The sequence below is a fragment of the Excalfactoria chinensis genome, chromosome 18 (genome assembly GCF_039878825.1).
Source record: "Excalfactoria chinensis isolate bCotChi1 chromosome 18, bCotChi1.hap2, whole genome shotgun sequence".
Taxonomy (NCBI): Eukaryota; Metazoa; Chordata; class Aves; order Galliformes; family Phasianidae; genus Excalfactoria; species Excalfactoria chinensis.
Window position 1 is genome coordinate 673,359 of NC_092842.1, and position 21,105 is coordinate 694,463.

The following is a 21,105-nucleotide window of genomic DNA, read 5'->3' on the forward strand; positions in this document are numbered from 1 at the left end:
GATATTAGTAATAATTTCTTCTCATAAGGAGTGGTTGGGCACTGGCACAGGCTGCCCACGGAGTGGTGGAGTCACCATCACTTGAAGGTGTTCAAGAACCATGGAGATGTGGCACTTGGGGACACAGTTAGTGGGCATGGAGGGGGTGGGTTGGCCACTGGACTAAACCATATCAGAGGTCCTTTCCAACCTTAACCATTCTATGCTTCTCCAACTCTTGCTTTCCAACTCCCATTCCTCACTGCAGCAGCTTGCCATGCCACGTGTTCTCCTCCAGTACATCTTCAATGTTGTCACCACTTAAATCCTCGCATCACTCAGCTCCTACATCTCAACCTATTTTTACCACAAAGCCTTGGGAACACAGGCTAGGAATTTGCTGTGCTGCATGTGAATCATGGAAGGGCCACAACTGGAGATGGTCTTTGCACCACAGCATGGTCACGCACAAGGAGACACAGGTGGATGCACTTCTTCTCCCAGTGCCCACAGATAGAATTACCTCCCTTGCATCCATCCCCAGCAAAATCTAAATGTGTGTGTACAGTCACTGCTCTCCAACAGCTCCCAACTCATCCTCCTCATGCAATTGCTCTCTGCCATCCATCACCAAGACAGGGAATGCAGCTGAGCAAAGCTGAACCTGCCCACCACGTCCCCACAAAGAAAGGAAATCTGTTACAGACCTGCTGGAAGAGCTCCTCCTCCCACTGCTGTTGCTTTCGTCAGCCTGAAAGACAGAAGACATTAAAAAAAAGGTGGTTTAGGTTAAGGATACAACACTGTCCTCTTCATTCTCCTGGTGCACCTTGCGCCAGAACTACCCCAAGTTGCACAAGCCCTCAGTGCTCAGTTTTGGCAGGATGCTCCACTCACTCACATCCAAGCCCACAGTTTTCAGCAGACCAAGGTATGACTTCAGACACTGCTCCACCGAGGAGGTGATTTTATTATCCTCCTCCAAACACACTCAACCAGCAACAAATGCTGGAGATCGCTCATGCAATTATTGTACTGCGTTCTACCGTAGCCACCCAGAGTTTGTAGCAAAACATCTTCCTATTCAAGAGGAAAATAAGGCCGAAACATTCAAATTACAGAAAGGAAATCTCCAAATTCAATGCATCCACGCTCAGAAGGCCTAAATTCACACCAAAAAAGAAGAAAGCACAGCAACATGCAATGGCTGCGCCCAACTGGATCAGGCAGTGGGGACACCAGGTGTCATCCCAACATGCATCACCCCAACCTCCTCAATCCCACCCTTCCTCATCCCAAACCACAGCTCCATGCCTTCTCTCTTCTCGGATGCCCTGGCAGTCCCTGCCCCGCACACACCTGGCCCAGCCCACACTGCTCCCCATGGGCGCCCCAACCCCATCCCCGCACACGGGAAGGGGACGAGCACAGAGCCGCCTCCTCCCCGCCTTCATTCCCCGTCTCTCCGATTAGAGCCTTCCTTGGAAAGACAATATTATTCCAAACCCAGAAATTTTATTTCTGAATTTGTGCAAATAGAAGTTAAAAGATATTAGCTGCATTTCACATTTTGTGCAAATGGCAGAAACAGGCAATTCGTGTGCAGCAGGATGGGGGCCAGCCAACGATTTCGATAAAATAAACCCTTTTTTAATTTAAATGCTAATGCACTGAATTAAAATTTAATAACTGAGGAAATTGAAAAGCCGAGCAGGAATATTGGAAATAAATCCAAGCAGAAACAGCCGAAATTAAAAATTCTAGAGAGTGGGAGGATAGCAGCTAAGCTGTCTGATATGATTACATTTTTTTTTTCAGAACGAAGGGGGGAAGGAAAAAAAGCCTCCTCTCTTTGGCTGGCTGTAGGGCAGTAAATCGAGAGCGCCGTGATTTATTGCTCAATTTTCCTGAGGGAAAAAGGCTTTCTTTCATGCTGAAATATTTCATAAATTTCAAGCCAGCATAAATTCTTAATTTAAAAGTTCTGGAGGTCACATTTGGTGCAGTGCCGCAATCCGGGATCTTAAAGGAGCAGCAGCTGAAAATCACAATTTCTTTTTTTTTTTCTCTTTTTTTTAATTCTTCCTGTGAAATTTTCTCCGAAGGGATTCCCAGCACCACCAGGAGCAGAAATGCAGCCCGGCTTCTGAACGCCTCCGAAACCCAACTGGAAATGAAGAGATAAAAACCAACCGGAATTACATCAAGTTGGTTGTTTTTTTTTTTAACCATTATTATTGTCGGCCACTTGAGGAATTTCTGCTACAAAATTTCCTCCCTCTATTGCCTGGGAAGAGCCAGAAGGGAGGAGCTGACAATGTAATTGCTTCTGTTAGATCTCCGATCTTTTGTGAGCACTGATATGTTCATTTGTTATACAGCTGTTCGGCTACAGAAAGGATGTCAGAGCGCCCATAATTCAAAGCAATCAATCAAAAATTAATGATTTGTCATGCTTACACAATGGGGGAAATAAAAAAAAAGGAAAAAAAAGAAAGCTTTCTGGGTTCCTGCAACTGGTAGATTGCTGCAGCCCTGGGGCGCTGCGGGGAGATTCGATCTGGGTGTACAAAAAACTGAGAAGATAAAAAAGGGGAAAAAAAAGGAAAGATGAAAAGGAGACTTTGTACTTGGGCAGGGAGAAGCCCTGTGGGTGCTGAGCTGTTGGCTTTATCCAGAATCCCACCAGGGTTGGGACATCGCAGGGCCCGGCCCTTCAGGTATCTGCAAACCCAACCGTCACATCACCTGCACGGCCACACACCATGGGCCCACCGGGACCCCCACCCACCCCATGGGGACCCACATCCAGCTCTGCCAACCCACGGGGCAAGGTTCTGGCTTAGGAAGAGCTATTTTGGGAAGTTCTATTGGGAAATAGTGTTTCTAACAACAGGCTTTTTTTGCTTTCTGACCTCTTTTCCTCAGCAATTCTTGGGACTCCCTTCTCTCATGATGCCACATGTATGAGTGCGAAGGGTAGAGGTACAAGAGGAGCATAGAAAGAGAGGTTTGATGGTGTAACCCCCACCAACACGAGGGACTTCTCTGCTTCAAAAGAGAAGAGAAACCACAGAACGAGAGAGCTCTCAACACAGAATTCACTGATGTACCTGTTGACTTGCCCACAACACACTGAGCAAAGAGGAACTGTTTTGGGCCTCATATGAAATATATAATATAGTTAATGAATGTAAGTAACAAGCCCAACCCACAGCTTGTTGTGAGCCCAACGTCCAGTTTTGTCCACATGAAACAAGCAAAATGTTGCATTTAACTTCTCCAAAGTCCCATCTAAAGGCCTGAAATATCCAAAGAAAGTCAGTGTGTCCAATCGCTGCACACCACCATTCAAGCACCTCCAACCTGAACACACTGAAATGGCTCCAAGCAGCGTTCAACAGAGCAACGTCTTCAAGAAGAGCAAAACCTCCCCACAGCAGCTCACCCAGTTCGTTATGTGAATGGTTTCCTCAATGTTAACTGTGGGAGCAGAGCAGCAGGGCTCATCCCGGCCTGCTGGTCTGTGAGGATGGGGTGCATGGAGAGCTGCAGTGGAGGCAACGCTCCCATTCGTAGCAGTAACAGAGCATCAAATAATTTACAGTTCAAAATAGGACTCCCTAAAGCTGCTTTCATGCCTGGTACATTGAGGGTAGTTACACAAAACTAACACAGATAAATAGCTATTAAATTAAAATGTGCAATACCAGGGTGTGCTTTCTGACCATATGTTCCCCAACATGAGCGGAAAGAGAATCATGAGATAAATGAGAAACGTATCAGTCAGCATCTCCTAACAGGAGAAAAGTGTCACAAATTAGGAGTCCGAGCAGATGCACAGCTGACCCCAGAAATGTGTGCTTAGAGAAAGGGCTGCGCTCTGCGGGGAAAACTGAGACTCAAATTAACAGTTACTGAGAAGCACCAACACAACTAAAAAGCACGAAGATGCCAAATGAGATTTCAGAAGACTGAAGCACGAGGCTCAGTTATGGCTACTCCGTTATGGCTACTCCGTTATGGCTACTCAGCCCAGACCCAAAACTTCAGCTGATGTAAGCAGGGGGTTGTGACACTGAGCCCTGCACTGAGCTGGATGCCACCTCTGCTAATTAATGAATTAATGGCTATGAATTAACGTCTCCCACCCACGGTACCGACCCTGTGTTTTTACTGAAACTTATGAGGTCCTTCCGCAGCCTCTCCCAAAGCGGAGGTAAGGAGAGTTTGAACCCACAGATTGTTTGTAAAAGGGTGGAATTGTTTGTTTTACCTGGAGGGGGGGAAAAAGGGGGAGAAAAAAGACAAAAGCAACTTGAGAGCGTTGCAAAAGAGAGCTCAGCCCTTCGTGGCGGAACACAGAGCTCACGTACAGGGCAGGAGGAGCCAGGAGCACACTCAGCATGGAAAACTGCACTCCAATAATTAAAATTTGGCACCAGGATAACCAACTGAAAACAGGTCTTGCAAAGGAATGTGCCATAAAAATAACTGCCGGCCTGCCTACCTGTGCTGCCTGTTATTATTAACTTCAGAGCAACAGAACGTGCAGGAAGTGGTTGGGTTTTTTCTTTTTTTTTCCAATAAACAAAGGTTAAGATGCTGGCAGTCTGCTGCTAAAAAAAATGGAAAGAAAGGGAGAAGGAATAATCCACACTGCACCAAAGCATCCGCACAGCGACCAACCAATACACCTGTGCCTGTGGTTCCTGATGATGCTACGGGGATGCTAAGGCACAGATGAAGTCCTGAACTTTGAGTGGCAACACAGACCCAACATCACCCACCTTGTTCTTCTCAGCCCTCCCCATCCCAGTGACCCCCCCCCAAATCTAATTAAAAGCAAAGGGCACCGCATCTACATGTGTGGGTCACATCTATATGTATGGGTCACATCTACACGTACGGGTCACATCTGCTGGAACCTGGTGCTCACAAAACCATAGAATCATGGAATGGCCTGGGTTGCAAAGGCCCACAGTGCTCATCCAGTTCCAACCCCCTGCTGTGTGCAGGGTCACCAACCAGCAGCCCAGGCTGCCCAGAGCCACATCCAGCCTGGCCTTAAATGCCTGCAGGGATGGGGCATCCACAGCCTCCTTGGGCAACCTGTTCAGTGCATCACCACCTTCTGGGTGAAAAACTTCCTCCTAAGATCCAACCTAAACCTCCCCTGTCTCAGTTTAAAACCATTCGTCCTTGTCCTATCACTGCCTGATTGAGAACCACCCTCCAGATTTCATGGCAGCCTGTGGGCATCAAGGGGAAAAAGGAGAACCAGACAGCGCCAACAGCTCGGCCAGGAGCCGAGTGGATCCACAGCATTCTGCTCTCGAAACTGAACCAGAAAGGAAGCCTTTGAAGCACCCGGGACTTCCACATCACCTACCATTCGCTTGGGCTCCCAATACTTCAGGTAGTCCCAGACAGGTTTAAGGACTGCAAGCAGTTGCCTTTGAGCCGAGGGAATATTCATGTGAGTAATTTTATGAACTCGCTGGCAGAACTGGCAGAATCTGTGCTTTGAATTTCAATTCTTCCCTCGTGGCAGCGCAGGGAAATTCAAGCAGCAAAATTCTGGCAGGGGAGGACGGGAGGAAGGGAACAAATTTTAACCAAAAACTGCAACCGTTCCAACAAGCATTAAAAAGCTCCGACCCGCCACAGCCCGCGAGCTGGTTTTGCCTTCTGCGGTTTGGGTGGTTTTATTCTTTTTGCATTATTCTTCTTCTTTACTTTTTTCAGGAAAGTCGTGAAATTAAAATCATGAATTAAAGCAGTGCGGTAAATTGGCCTGGATTAGAAGAGTTACCCCGTGATTATAAGCAACCGAAAAGTAATCAAAACATTTTCCCCGTCTCGCGTTGCTCGGCGCTCTCCTCACTCCGCTCTTTATGAGAAAAATAATCAAATTGAGGGCGAAGAGGAGAAAAAGCATCACTGATTGCTGCTGAACCCGCATCACTCAAAGCTGGAAAATAAGAGTGACCGCGAGCAATAACAGAATTATCTGCATCGGGCGCTTGTTTACAGATGGCGCGAGTCTCCCCAAAAAAGAAACAGCTGGAAGTATTTCTAAGGAAGAAACGTGTGTGGAATGAAAGCTGGGGGGGGGGGGGGGGGGGAATTGTTATTTTTTCACTTGGGGAAAAAAAAAGGGGGCAGAAAACCCGCACAATAGAATTTCAGAAATCCACCCATTTCTGCGGGTTTCCAATTTCACAGGAAACTCGCAGGAAATCAATTCTTACAAAATCCCCTTACAGGCACTTTTCCAAGTTGATAAAACCAACCTATCCAGCACGAGACGAGCTCACGTGAAGGGAAAGTCAAAACAGGACTTATTTCTACACGGAGTCCCACCCGCTTTACTAGAGAAGCACTGCTAAGCACGTTTCCAGGTCCTGCTCCTAACACCATAAAAGACACAAAACTACTCCTACAAGAAAAACCCCTCACAGCATTTAGAAACGGACTAAGAAGCTGAAACTGAACAAATCTTCACCACTGGATGGTTAACTACAGACCATCGTCTCCTCGCCCAATTTGGTGTGACTGCCTTTTATAATAGCACGAAATGGTGGTAATTTTACTTTGGAAAGGAAAAAAAATAAATAAAGCAGCAACAAACCACGTTGATCTAAAAGTAAGAAGGGGGCGGCACCCAGAGCTGGGTGACTGCTTCCAAACTTAAAACAGAGCAGTAATTACAGGGGGAATTCTGCAGCTGAGGCTGCAAGGAGCGGGCGCCCTCCCTCTGTGTCCCAAAGTGACGTTTTTAAGCCACCCGTTGGGCTACAGACATTTTCTCTCAAGGCAAAGTGCACGAGACAAACAGTGCCCGGACCCAGACTGCACGACCTCCTATTCTCTGTAGTTGATGGAGCTGAAATAAAGGAGTGCAGAGAGCTGCAGGGTAAGGATATTGAGCCAAAAGCGCAGCGATAGCAAAACCGACCATGGCATGGATTTGTGTTGCTCCTGCTGCACTACCGACACAATGTTGTATGACATTCACCTTGGAAAAGAGGAAGTGACACCATCTGACACGGAGGAATGTACACAGAAAACACCCACCCTGTTCATTTCTTCAAGTAAGAACTCTAAGGTACGTTCAGAGTCTAAAGGGAACACTTGCAAGCCCCAAGTTTTGTGCGACCCAGAGAGTCTAGTGAGGGTTACCTTCCTCACTAGAGCGAGATCACTGCCCTCACACACTGACAGAGGACCCTCACCAGTCCCAGGACCTGCAAACACCTGAATGACATCTCCACTTCCTCACCAGAATTAGAGCGGGTAAGGGAGAGAGAAATGAAGCCTTATTTCTGTAAAGGAGAGCAGCATCTGCAGTTCTGTGTGTCCACACTGCGCTGCTCCAGAGCCACCAGCCCACCTCAGAAAGGCAGGACCCAAACAAGCCTCTGGTTCCTCAACAAAACCTGAGATGCCAAAGCAGCTTTCTGGTTTGGAGGGTCCTCACACAGCTTTGTGCATCACGTACAAGATGTTGTGGGTGCTGCGTACTCTGCAGAAAACCACAGAGCCAAAGTTATTCTGCCTGCTGCCACGAGGGCACCACGCAGCCGATCCCCTCCAGTTCTGCCTCTGCACAGTGAGCAAAGCAGCTCCACTAAATTGGCACGGATTCACTACAATAATTCTCCATCAATGTTATTTTGCAGTGCTCTGTTTTCTACTCACACATATGGCAAGGCGGCAGCTTGCGGACTCACTGTATTGGTCTCCTGTGACTAATTGCCTAGGTAATAAAAAACCAGCAAGCTCTCGTCCCGCAGCCATGCAGCCACTACACTCCAACACCAAGTGGACACACTCCGAAGCCTCGTGGGATGCCCCTAAATCTGCAGCTGGACGTGGGTTCAGAAAAAGGACACTCAAAGTGCAGCCCTGCACTGCCTGAAAGGCTCCTCACCGTCACCTCCTGCCCTCCCTGCAGCCACTCGTGGGCAGAGTCAGCCCCGCACACAAATCCTCACCAGTACCAAAAATATCCTTCCAACGCAGCTCTCATTTCCATATATTTGATGCTGCTTCCCCCTTTTGTTTCTTCTCTAAACCGGTTAAAATGAGCATTAAGGGATATAATTATGTTGTTAGCTTAATTGCCTACTTAAAGCAGAATCTACAGGGGTTTAATGCAAGATTTGAGAGGGGGGGTATGGTGGGGGGGGGAAGGAAATTGGGATATTAATGGATGCAATATTAAAAATGAACCTCTTCTGGGTTCTGGGGAGCAGTGGGTTTGGGGCACGGGATAGAGCACCTGGTAGGGGAGCTGGGCTCAACCTGCTGCAAGGTTCTGTGACAAATGCAAAGTCAGCCCACTCCTCCAGCAGTCTAATTTTGGAGAACTTGACCCAATTAATCATCAACCACCACCACAAGAAAAAAAAGCATCCCTCCAGTTTGAAAACTTAATGCTATTATTGGCATGACACACTTAGGCTCAGGACAGGGGCTGCTATCTGGTACACGCACCATGTGCAAGGAGCAGTTCCAGCTGAGATGCCTCTTGCTACCAAATCATACAGCAGAAAAGCAACAGTCTGAAGAGCCCAAACAGGGCGAGGGGAGCACAGAGCAGGCACTCAGCCCTTGTTCTGATAGCTGCTGTTTAAAAGGCAGCAGTGTCAACATGCAAACATAGAATGAAGCCTGCCCTACAAGCCAGCCCCTCCTCTCCCCCACACGCTCACAGGCAGGCAGTCTTTTGTATTTATTTAGAAACCCTTAAGTAAATCTGCAAAGCTTTCCGTGTTTACACCGCCTCATTTAACTAATTTTATGCCAGACCAAAAAAAGCACAGCGTGAAGCCTGCCGACACGCAGAATGCAGCGCGATGCTTTTGGAGGCCTGGAGACCCAGCCATACATTTCAATGGTCCCCCCATGCCCCTGGAGCATCTAAGTGCATCGCATCGCTCTGCACTGCAAAGACCTCTCAGGATTAGGCAGAACCTGGATTTTCGTGGTCCTAAATGCCTTCTGCACCCATCACAGAACCGCCGTCCTTCAGTGCCTCCTCAGGAGCAGCAGGAGAGTGCACTGTTACCAAGTCTGCCATTGCCAAGATGCACAAATCAAGGACTTCATGGGAGAAGCCACCTTGGATCATTTGATTAATAGAGTAAGTGCTTCCTATCCAGATGTAAGTGGATTTCAAACAACTTGAACTCAACAAAATCGAACGGATTAATGAAGCACCAGAATTCAGACATCAGGCTGAAAACTGTGAAAGAATTTAGAAATGAGCAGAAAGAGACAAAGCACGAGAGAGAGGGAACGAAGGGCTGCATTGACAGCTCACAAACCCCACCATGACACAGCTGCAAAATCCAGTGTCAGAAGACACCAAACTGCTGGCTGAATGCGCCCTGTGCTATGGGCTGCCAGCCTGCAGCTCACACTGCAGCACCAACACATCAGCACTCAGGTCTCTGAGTTGGCTGGAGATGGAGATGGCAGGGAGCACTGCAGGATCACCAGGCCATTGGTTCTGCAGTATTAGTCCAGCTTGACTTTTTGAGTTTAAAATTAGAGCTTTTAGGACAATAAAGAAACGCCTTGCTTCTTTGATCCTTATTTCTCCTTCTCTCCCATGCTCCTCAGTGATTTGTTTCAGTTCACTGTGGGCAAACCCATTTTCCCCCAAAGCTCATTAATCACTGTGGGCAGAAGCGGCTCATCTGCGACTTCTCCGAACGTGTTCCCCCCTCAGGCAGACACCTGGCTTGGAACAGCTCAGCCCCAACACTTAAAGTTTGGCAGAGTTATAAGCAGCTGAAAATGGGGGCTCCTAAGAATGAGGCAATCTGCACCGCCAGAACCGCTGCCAGCTCCACAGCAACGCGGCCACTGCAGGAAGCAAGGGCCAAAATCTAAAAATAATAGTAATTACAAAGAAAACAGTGCAGGAAAAAACAAACAAACAACAAAACGCTGAACAAGTCCTTGTTCAACAGAGGAGGAATAGGGATTTTTTTGTTTACTTGGAGGGGGTGGTGCTGCAGAGATACTGAAGGAAGAGAGGCTGTTTTGTTTTGCATTGTTTCACAGATACACCACAGGAAAAGTCTTGTTTTGCCATTAAGTGGAGCTATTAATGACGAGCAAAATGGCTGTCAGTCACAGCCTACGCTCCCCAGCGATGAAGGAAGCATTGCTGTGATCATTCAGCACAACACACTGGGCCTGCACCAGCGACATCCACCACAGAACTACAGAGCCACGGAATCCTTACGGTTGGAAAAGAGCTCTAAGATCAGGATCTAAGATCACGTCTGTCAGGGTCACATCCACCCTCTGCTTCAGCATCTCCGCACAGCCCTCACCAGCAGCACACGAATGCCCGCACCATGGGTCACATCACTGCCCATTCCAACCAGAGGATGATCAACTCTAACCTTAACAGGTCATTCCTTGGCCTACACAAGAATTCCCCACAGCCACTGATTCTATAAAAGGACTGTGGAGCTGAAAGCATGAGAGTTTTAAAATTATTATCTTAAGTTTCTTCTTGGATTGGCACCGAATTTCAGGTTTTTTTTGAAGCAAAGGTGCAGCAACAAGCCCACCAAATAGGTTTCATTCCCAGCAGTCAGCGCCTCAGAGCCAGTCTTATAATCCCTGCTTTTCCTAGATTATCCCAGCGTGGTTTTCTCCTGTTTCATCACTGAGCACTATTTAACCAGCACAAAGCATGCAGCCATTAAACCGTGTGATGCAGAGCCACCTCCCAATGCTGAGGGCCAGCCTGCCAAAGCAGGCAGCATTTCCCCCATCCCTTCCTCATTCAAACTCAACATTAGCAAAGCCCTGCAGCCCTCTGCCCCTGTTCTGGCAGGGATATGGCAGACCCCGAACACATGGAGCTGCGGTCCCTCAACTTGGCCAGGCTCAGCAAACTGTCTTCTACCAGCACTAAAAGATGCAAGCTGAAGTCATCCCTTCGTTTGGTATTGATGTAACCAACCATCATTCCTCCTGCACTGCCAGCCACACCTGCACTGCCGGGCCACATCCTGCTCCCAGGTGCTCAGGAACATGGCTGATGTGGCACTGAGGGACGTGGTTAGTGGGAGGGACGTGGTCAGTGGGAGGGATGTGGTTAGTGGGAGGGATGTGGTTAGTGGGAGGGACGTGGTTAATGGGCATGGTGGGTCTTTTCCAGCATTCCACGCCAACGTGGAAATAAGTTCTGAAGCGCAGTACAGAGCACCATCACTATGAAGTCACTCCATTGGTTGCCTTGTTTGCAGTGGAAGGACGCCCAAAATGAAGGCTTTGCAATTTTTCAAATACAGAATTTGGGCTCTCCAGAGATCATTAATTTTTGGATTTTTTTTTTTTTTTTTTTAAAAACAACATTATTTTGTAACAAAAACACCGAATGTCCAAACTAAGGCAAAAGTTGAACGCTGTGCTGCCAAACGTCTGCAAGGCCCAATCGCTATATTAAGAAAAGGGATCATAAAGCAAACAGGGCTCCAAACAATGTAAGACCCACGGCAGCCCGCATCCAACAGCGGCACTTCTTGCACTATGTGCAAATTTCTAATTATAACTCTGGCAAAAAAAATCTGCCCGAAATCCGCCCCGAACGGCTCCGCCTCGTCCCGGGAGACCAGATTTCCCCAATCACAATGTTTAAAATTCCTTCCATATGTTCATTATTTCTTGTAAGCGATTCACTCACTTCTCGTTTTTGTTCCAGCAAAATCCATTTGAAGGGCTCAAACCCAGCCTCGGCTCAGCACCAAATTATGGGACTTTTCCCCGTTTCGAGTCCAAAACAGACGCTTGCAAAGCAAAATGTGAACCCGAGCAAACTTTTACCCAGTCAGGTCTGTCCCCATCAGCTCACACGTATTGGTCAATGTCTGTTTGAATGCCCAACAGGGATGAGAATGAACATGGAACTACTGGTTGATGTCCACCCAACGGCAAAGAGCATGAGAGATCCTTGCCAGGGAAAGCTGCTTTAATTCAGATCCAGCTGCTGCTCTGGCTGTTTAAGATAAAGATGCCAGTGATTCAGGCGGTGTCTGTCAGTCCTTCTCATGCTCCAGCTCCTTCAGTCTACACAAGCTCTGCTATCACAAACCCAAGCTGGGGCCAGCCTCAAAGCTGGGGACAGCCAAACCACGTGGGTACCCAAGGGGACACGCAGCAACCCAACATGGATTTTATGCATTACTTTACATTGGGATTGTTTCCTATCCCAGCCCTAAAGGACCAAAATGACACAAAACCAGGCAGCCACACTCAGGACTGAAGAGGACGCCTCCCTCCAGCAGCATGGAAGCAATCAGTTGCCTCCGGTCCCATAAACCTACACCAATCCATCAGACTGTTTGCTTTGTCAATACGAAGGTACATCATAAAGCCTTCAGGCACCAGTTAAATCTCAACATCATTGTATTTATAGTTATGAATAATAAGAGCTTTTCCACAGCACTATAGCAGTAAGTCATAATTCAACAAAAATTCAATTTTTACAGGATGATGAATTGTGATACACTGAGATTTTTATGCTCCTATGACTATTAAGAAGTCTGTGATGTTCATTTTAGTAAAGTAAAAATTGAATATGGCAAAGCATTGCTCACAACTCTGGGATGAGCAACACTGCCTGCATCTGCTCAGCTCTCCACCGTGGGCAGGAGGTGCACACCATGGCCACCAGCCACTGAGCACCTTCCAACTCATCAAAAACTGCTCTAAGACCAATTCCAAAGCCTTTCCTCCAGACTTTCTCCCACCTACTCTTCAGCTGTCCCATCTCCTCAGCAGCATCCCAAAGAGCACAACAGTAATTCCAGCACAGACAGCCCTCTGCTTGATACAGACCTACTCTCATCCATTATCTTCCTTGAGAATCACAAGTTTGTGCCCTGTTAGGATTTTATGTTAGCTTATTCTGGGTTCCTGCAGTCCTTCTTAAGTCAAGCATTCCTTTCGCTCCTGCAGACCCAAACTCCCATCCTTTTGTTCAGTCTCTCCAGCCCGTGAGTCAATTATCTTGAAAGCATCACCAGAATCCACCTCCCGACTGTCCCCAAACCGACTGTTGGGATGAATCACAGCAACAGAAGTGATGCCCTGACTGGCAGTGCCACAATCAGCTGAAAGGGAAAGAGGAGGAGAAATTGTGGAGTGAGCAATTACAGACCAGCCTGTGCACGAGGATGCTTCTGCTTAATTTGATCTGCTGGTGGATGGCTTTTACCCTAAACTACAGGGGTTTCTCCCTTTAATGAGAACCTTTATACCCAATCTATATTAACCACGAAGGCTTTCAGCTTCCAAATAAAGATGTTTTAAAATTCTGACGCTCTTAACTTATCACCAGCTTCCAGCAATAGGCTCCGTATCCACAGCTCTGTGTGTCGTTTTAAAGGGACTGATTCACCATCAAGCTTCATCTGACCTCCAAATAAAGGCATTAACACATCTCAGCCCTATGCCTGAAAAAGAAGCGCTTGTTCACAGACCTCCACACAAACTGGCTTGTTCTTAGGCACAGCACCCTGCAGCCAAGCTCGCTGTTGCTTTACGGCCCTACTTCAATCCAGCAATCAGTCCCCTTGGCCGACTCCTGGCACCAGATCGATGGGGTTTCCCCATCAGGGCAGGGTCCAACACACAAGCTCTCCCATAGCATGCTGCAAACACCCAGCACAGCCACACTGCCCAACTCTTCTACCACTGAGTGACTGTCAAGGTGTTTCAGCGATTGCCCAGTGATGTCTTCAGGACGTGCCACATATCTGGAAAAACACCCAAAATGTGTCTGTTAAGAAAGGAGCATCAAAAAGAGGCCACCAAACCCCAGCACCACGCTCCTCAGTTGCTACAGGGAGGAGGCACGTCCTGCGTCCTACGAGGAGGATGTCCTGCTACACCACAGGGTAACAGGTCTGATCCCATGAAGTGGTAACATGGACTTTCAACACAGATGAAGCTTCTGATCAGCTCACAGCTCAGTCTGGCTCTACAAGGCTCACACAGCTCACTCCTTTGTAAGAAAAAAAGAAGGGGAAAAACAGCTACGAGGAGCTGGTAGTTAATGTGTGATGCTGCCAGAGCAAAGAGAGGCCTGGATGCACCACGGCAGTTCCTCCTTCAAATCTCCTGCCTGCAGCACATGCAAGGGACACATCAGACAGAGCAGCGTCAGTAAAGGATTCAGAATTACCTTCCTGCAGCCCTGTGCCAACCTGGCTGAAAACACCTTAACGAGAAATTCATCCCATGTGTCTTCTTATGGGAGAGAAGAAAGAAAACCACCTTGTCGAACAGACTTGGTGTGACATCCCGGTAAGACTTACAGCTTTGGATGACAAAGATAACTAATATAGCAAGAGACGGCCTTCTGCAGGGTTCACTATTGCACAAGATGTTGATTCCAAACAATCAGCCCTAGAACAGAAATCAAAGCAAACACGCACTAAGTGGATTAAAAATGGGCTATTTTATAAATATTGAAAATGAACTGTAATAGGGAATCCTTATTTCTTTTACAAGAAAGCAGACCCTGAAAGGGTTTGGTATCTATCAGCAATTTACAAGCAGCCAGAAAATCATTCCCAGTCATGTTTGCAGAGAACATAAAATTAAAAATTAGTTGCACATAATTAAAGAGGACAGGTCTCTAATATAATGCCATCTGGATCAATGGGCGTGCTGGACTCATTTAAACAAGATGCATTTCCATGCAGCCAAACGCGGAGCTGTACAACCAGCAGCAGATGGGCAGCGTCCTGGAACAGCGGCTGGAAACTGCTCGTGCAGGAAACCAGAGGGACCTCATAGCCTGCATGGGGCAGGGGGAGGAGCACAGGGCTGGAGGACGTACTGATACGGCTTGTGACATCACTGCTTTGTGCTATTCCCGTTTCTTCCGCCCTTTTAAAGGCACTAATTGGAAACCGAAAGAGAAAGAGGGAAATCCAGCACCTGACTCCTCACATCCTTCAAGTGCAAGAAACACGTCATCCCTCCTCACTGAGCGAGGACATCTCAGGAGAGGTTCACACCATTTCCAGAGTCTTAGAACCAGATTTATGTACCTTTTCCACAATAAGCTTAAGGCCAAACAAAAACCGAGGGTCTGACTCTGGAGCCGCTGCCCTGGGCTGCGCAGGGAGCTGTGACTGAAGGATGCAGAGGAGCTCCAGACGATGCTCTGAGAGCTGGAACATCTCACACCCCTCCACCTTTCCTGGTCTGTCTGCCTGCAGTCCAAGAGCCTGTTCATTTCTGCTGAATTGCTCCGACGGGTTCCTGCCGCAAAACAAAGCTAATTCTCCACAAAACGTGATCGCAGCTAACCAAGGCCTGCATGGCGCGGCCTCAAGGATCCAAACTTACACTTGTAGAACCCAGGGAAAGAAAGAAGGAACAAGGCAGCAATTATTTTCTTCCCACTTTCTGTCTAATAAACCCCTTTTTCCTCCTTGGTCGCCCAATTTATTTTTTATTACTGCCCTAGATGGCAGCTCCAGAAATGAAACACTTAACCTCTGCAAGTTGCTTTTCTTAATGAATACGCAGCAGTTTGCTATTCATTACATCCAAAAGGAAAAGCCAAATCTGTTTCTGCTGCATTAGCCAGCACGGCTGTTACACGCTGCACGGAGAGTAGTCATGGCGACCTCCTCGGAAAGGAAACCGGACTTTTCCAAAGGCTATTGTCAGCGCTCAGAAAAACAACACAGAAGCAACTTGTGTTTTTTTTTCTTGTATTGTTTGTTTGGAAGCAAATTCAATGCCACTGAGAGATGGCAGACTGACAGCAAAAGGAATGAGTTTGTCCACAGACCAAGTGCAACACACTCCAGGTGCCGAGAGGGTTTCCATACAACGCTTATTGCCTGGGTACCTCAGCTCCAATCTGGAAACAACCACCTTTAAAAGGATGCACCAAAATCCTTGATTACGAGGTCAGGCACAGACCAGAAACACAAAGGCAACAAGCAGAAGCACCAAAGAGCTGCCACAGCTTCCTAATTCTACCAAATCTGGCAAAAATACACCAACGTCCCAGACCCCGAGGCCTGTCCTGGCATCCCTTTGTTACATGAGGGTCCATCCACCCAGCTCCCTCCTGCTCTACAACAAGGGCCAGAGCCCGGGCTCCCAGCCACCCCAGTACAGTAACCGCTTGAGGCAGAAGTGATGTTTCCCTATCCACTATGGTAATTAGCCAGGTTAATTGGGGATTGCCTCAATTCAGCTACACTAGGCAGCTGTAGGGCTTTTATAGCCAGCTGTGACGGCACCCTTCCAGGAACAACAAGCAATGGCACTTGCAGAAGTGGCCTGGCAGCCAAACACACTGACCAGGAACCAAACCGTGTCGGCCAGCACACTCTACTTGGCATGTAAAGTGCCAGATCAACTGCTTCTGGTTTTAAGGCTCTAATCTATGGCTTTGCAAAGGCAGCACAGCGACTATTTCCTCCAGCAATACACAAGAAAACACAGAATCTGGATGAAAAGCATGGAATTGTGACCCAATACCTTCCTCATCTTTGAAGTAAGTGGCAGACACTGCTGAGGATCACAGACCATCCCACTACCTGGCACCCACAGCTCTGAGCCCTCCAGCTCCAGGAGCTGTCTGCACAAGGAGCACCAGCACTACTACCACTGCACCTACAGCCAATGGGATGGGATGAGAAAGGATGATGTGTGTTGAGATGGGATGAGGTGGTGTGGGATGGAGTGGAATGAGCTGGGATGGGATGAGGCGGGACGGGATAGGATGGGATGGGACGGGATAGGGTGGGACGGGACGGGATAAGACAGCTGCTGAAATTCACACTCGGCATCACAGACAGGCTGCAGCCACATCAGTGCCATCGGTTTATTTTTCCCCCAGCCCACACCCTGCACTGTCAGATCTGCATGATAGAGGGGGGATCTTTTCAGTTTACATTTTTTTTTGCTTGTTTTCCCTTTGCTGCATAAGAAGGGCACCAATTTCTAAAAGTGAAACAGAAACTGCATGGCACGCCTGACTGTTACCAAACACTGCCCTGCCAGCACGTGGGAGGTGGGCTGAGAAACATCCCTGAACAGAAGATCCAGATTGCAGAGACTACAAAGAACTGGCTGGCAGCCCCTGGTGGGAGCCAGCGCTCCCAGCACACACCTCACCTGCAACCAAAGGTACTCTCAGAAGGAAAGCACAAGGATTCGTTGTTTCGCTGTTGCTTTTGTACAAATCTGATGACACTGAACCTCCTGCTCTGCTTTTTTAATTACTGTGTTGTAAAGCCCAACGTCAGCAATTTACTGAGCAAAACACAGCGCTGAACTGCTTGCTCGAGTCTCAGATTTCCAAGGAAACAGCTGAAGAGGCCGACAGGAGTTGGGTCTCACGCCGTTATCCGGCACTGGGCAGTGCTGCAGCAGTGCCAAAATGATTCAACATTTGGGATCTATTATTTCTAAAGCCTCACAATTTGCAAAAATCTACCAGGAATATTTTCACGATGTTACAAAATCCAAATGAAATCTGGGCTCCAGTTTAACCTCCCTTTCACATCGCTGCCTCCAGAATTTCACCATGCTGGAGAGGAACCAGAAAATGAAAAGACACAGTGAGGAGAGCCTATTTTCACCAAAAAAATGCCCATTTTGTGGGACTTCTGTGTTGCTTCACCCAGCCTCCATAACCCTTGTCACTGCCAGAGACATAAGCGACGCGCTGCTCACTGCAGAACAGCCTTTTCCCCAGTAAGCACGGAGCCCTCCAAAGCACGATCCCTTCCAGGCCTGGTGGTACCCGACGGCTGCAATACAGACAAGTTTCTCTCTCCATAAAACCAACTCTGCCATTTGCTACTACAAAAGTTGTTTCTGTACCTAAAGACAGCAGTGCTATACAGAGAACACAAAAAGCGGTGATGCCAGGGACGGGTGCCAGCTGCCCACCACCCAGCGCCCAGGAAAGCTCCTGCAGTCCCGATACCACACCACAAATGGCGCAAAAGCACAAAAATCCCTCCTGCAACAACCACTCCATGCACACTTGCCGGCACACATTTCTGCAAGAGTGCAATCTTAGCATCAGCTAAGCCTAGTTTCCAAACCCAAAACTCTCCCCAGGGGTTTCTGAGGGTAAACAGATCTACTGTCATTAGTAACAACTTCTGGGGAAGGGATTTGTTGCTCCCTGTGCACCTCAGCTCCCATTTCCTGCCAGAGTCCCCAGCAGCACCCAGCACTGCTGCCCAGAGAAGTCACCAGTGCTCCATCCCTGGAGGAGCCCAAGGCTGTGGTTGGGGCCCCGGGCAGACTGAGCTGCTGGGGGGCACCCAGCCCAGGGCAGAGACTGAAGCTCAGTGGTTCTTAATGTCCCTTCTGACCTAATCCATCCCATGATCAGAGCAACCTGCGGTGAGGCAGCAGGCGACAGGTCACCCATCCTTCATGTGGTAGAAAGATACAAGAGCAGAAATGTTGGCACCTCACCTTGGCTGCACCTCCAATGCCCCTCCATGAAGGCTCCCTGTGGGATCACACAGCACCCTCAAATTCAGTATGGAAAGAAACGGGGAGCTGCTCTGTGCTCAGTTTGGGGAGAATCCTGAATTTTCATCAGCGGCAACCAAAAGGTCAGCCTTCCTTATGGGATTCCAGCCATCCGAGTGCCCTTTTGAGCTACAATCCTGAAATCAGGAATCATTCATTCATTACAGGGTGCTGATTAGGGGGAGGGGAACCAAAATTTGACATTTCTTTCCAGTTCACCAAAAGGTCAGTCTAATGATTCACAACTTTTATATGGATTTTAACTCTGACGCTGTCACGTTGGGCATGAGGCACCCAGGTTGGGAAATGAAGGTCACTTAAGGTCTTCAGTTACATTCATCATTTCAGATGCAAAATGTCTCAGAAGCAAAGGTGGCACCACAGGAGCCAAGTGCCCAAGTCACCCCAATGGAGGCAGTTGCCAATTTACACGTGCTACAACACATTCTGTTGGACACAACAAAGGCTTTTTGTTTCCTCTACCCACACGTTGCCCAGCATTAAATGCACCTGGTTAATAATTAATTAATTAACTAAAAATTAAAGTCTTTTACAGCACTACAAACCCAGCTCATGAACCAAGAGATACCCACAACACCTCAAAGCTCCGTCAGTCTCTCTCAGCTCTTTGTCAGAGACACCCACTGTTGGTACCCAAAGGTTCCCATCCTTGGGATCCTGACTTTCAACTCAGGAACAAAGCTACAGCCATGGCCAACCTGCCTGCTGGTCCAACACTGACCATCCACACCAGTTACCACCGCTCCCTCCTGGCACTCCAACCCATTCTGTGACTCCACGTTCCCGCTATGAGCTCTGCCCACCAAACCCTTTTCCAGCCCACTCAATTTTGCACTGCAAGTAACTTCACTTGTCTAATTAATGAACACAGAAAGCTGGATTTCACTACATTCCTTTTAGAAAAACAATTCAACCTCTGACGCTGCTTTAAAAATTGGCCCTTGTAACAGCCAGGGTTTAAAATAAATTACTGCATTTTAAACTGCTAAAAATATCAGTCCCTCTTTGTATTTCTTCTGCTGGCAAAAAAAAATGGCAGAAATCAAATCACAATCAGACATCTGTATTTTTCTGCCTTTTAATTCAGTAACTTGTGAATTCGTGCACTGACCCAGCCGAACAAAGGGCAGGGACTGCTGAATTCCAGAGCCCAGGAGATATCTGGTTACTCATTCAAGGCCGTCTGCAGGGCTTTTATAAGAAAGTACAGAAAAAAGCACAGATGTACGGACAAAAGGGGCAGATTTGGAAATGATATTTTGAAATTCACAACTGAAAATGGGGAGGGGAGGGCTGGGCAGAGATGTGCACAATGTGCTGCCGTGGGACAGCGGGGAGCGGGTCGGAACTCATCAGCCCTGTTATAAAACATCCTGATTTGGCCAACTCCGAAGGTAGAGAAAGAAGCGAGAGAAATGAACCTTTGGGTACAGGAAAATAAGGTAGAGCTGGGGGACAGGGGAACAGAAGGAGGCTTTACCTGAATGCATGCCACCATACCAGCTCCCTAATCACAGCTCCTTCCCTCAACAGCCCCATGTGCAATGGGAGCCCCATGCAGGGCTGGGGGAGCCCAGATCCACGGGAGGGAAAAGAAATCAGACAGCTCGAAATTTCCCTTCCTCCTGTCCCTGGAAATCGCATTTCATTGAATTCAAAAGCCTTCTGAAATTTTACTAGTTTAGGAAAGATTGAATAAGCATGTAATTAAATTAATTACAGAATCACTGCTCTGCATCCTACTGCAGGAATAGCAGTGAATCAACCAAATGGATTCAAAATCACTTCCTAAATGCTTTCAAGTTAAATAAAACTTCAAGGACTATTTTAAACCACTCACAGCGCAGCCCAGAAAAATCCAAATTGCAATGGCTTCCTGCAGGCTGCTGCTGCTGCGCGCTGCTCCTGCATCCACTGCTCATGCTGGGCCCTCCCTGCAGCCCTGCCGCGCTCCAGCCCTACCTGAGCTGCCTCCTCATCCGTGGGGCAGCTCTAATTAAGCATCCTCCTGCTCATGGGGACAGGAGAAGGCGAGGGCAGCACAGCCCCAGCACTGTGGGAGCCCATCCCTGGAGGTGCCCAAGGCCGTGGATGGGTGAGGTGTGGGGAATTTCTCTTTGCTGAGAGGCCTTCCCAAAGACGTGATGAAATTCTTCTTGCAATGGAATGCCTGACTGCAACTCTGCAGGTAACATACTTGGGACCTACGTGCTCCGTGGGGGACCAGCAGTCCTCACCCTCATGACCCAGCAGGGACTGCAGGGAACAGCAAGGCAGGCTCTGACAAAGTGGGCCAGGGTGATGTGGCACCATAAATCCCCCCAGCAGGTTCCCTCGCATCCATCCCTGCTTGGCACCAGCAACCAGAGCAGAGTTTGCTCAGGAACAAGTCTGGTCCCTGATGAAATGGGGTGCACTGACAGTCCTCCAAAGGAGAGGTCCTACATAGAGAAGAGCATCTCAGGATCTGACTGAATCTGAAAAACTGTTGGATTTCCCTGATTCCAGGATTTTACCTTTTTCCCCAAGGAATGGTGC

At 48.0% G+C, this 21,105-nt stretch overlaps 1 protein-coding gene across 11 annotated transcripts in view; it reads right to left on the bottom strand.

Moving 5' to 3' along the window:
* ZNF618 (zinc finger protein 618) overlaps positions 1–21,105 on the bottom strand; it is a 91,346-nt gene that overhangs the window by 52,619 nt on the left and 17,622 nt on the right. For all 11 annotated transcript variants that reach the window (XM_072352651.1, XM_072352650.1, XM_072352649.1 and 8 more), the window contains exon 2: positions 687–730. In XM_072352651.1, coding sequence (XP_072208752.1) covers positions 687–730 — 44 coding nt within the window. The remainder of the gene's footprint in view (positions 1–686; positions 731–21,105) is intronic.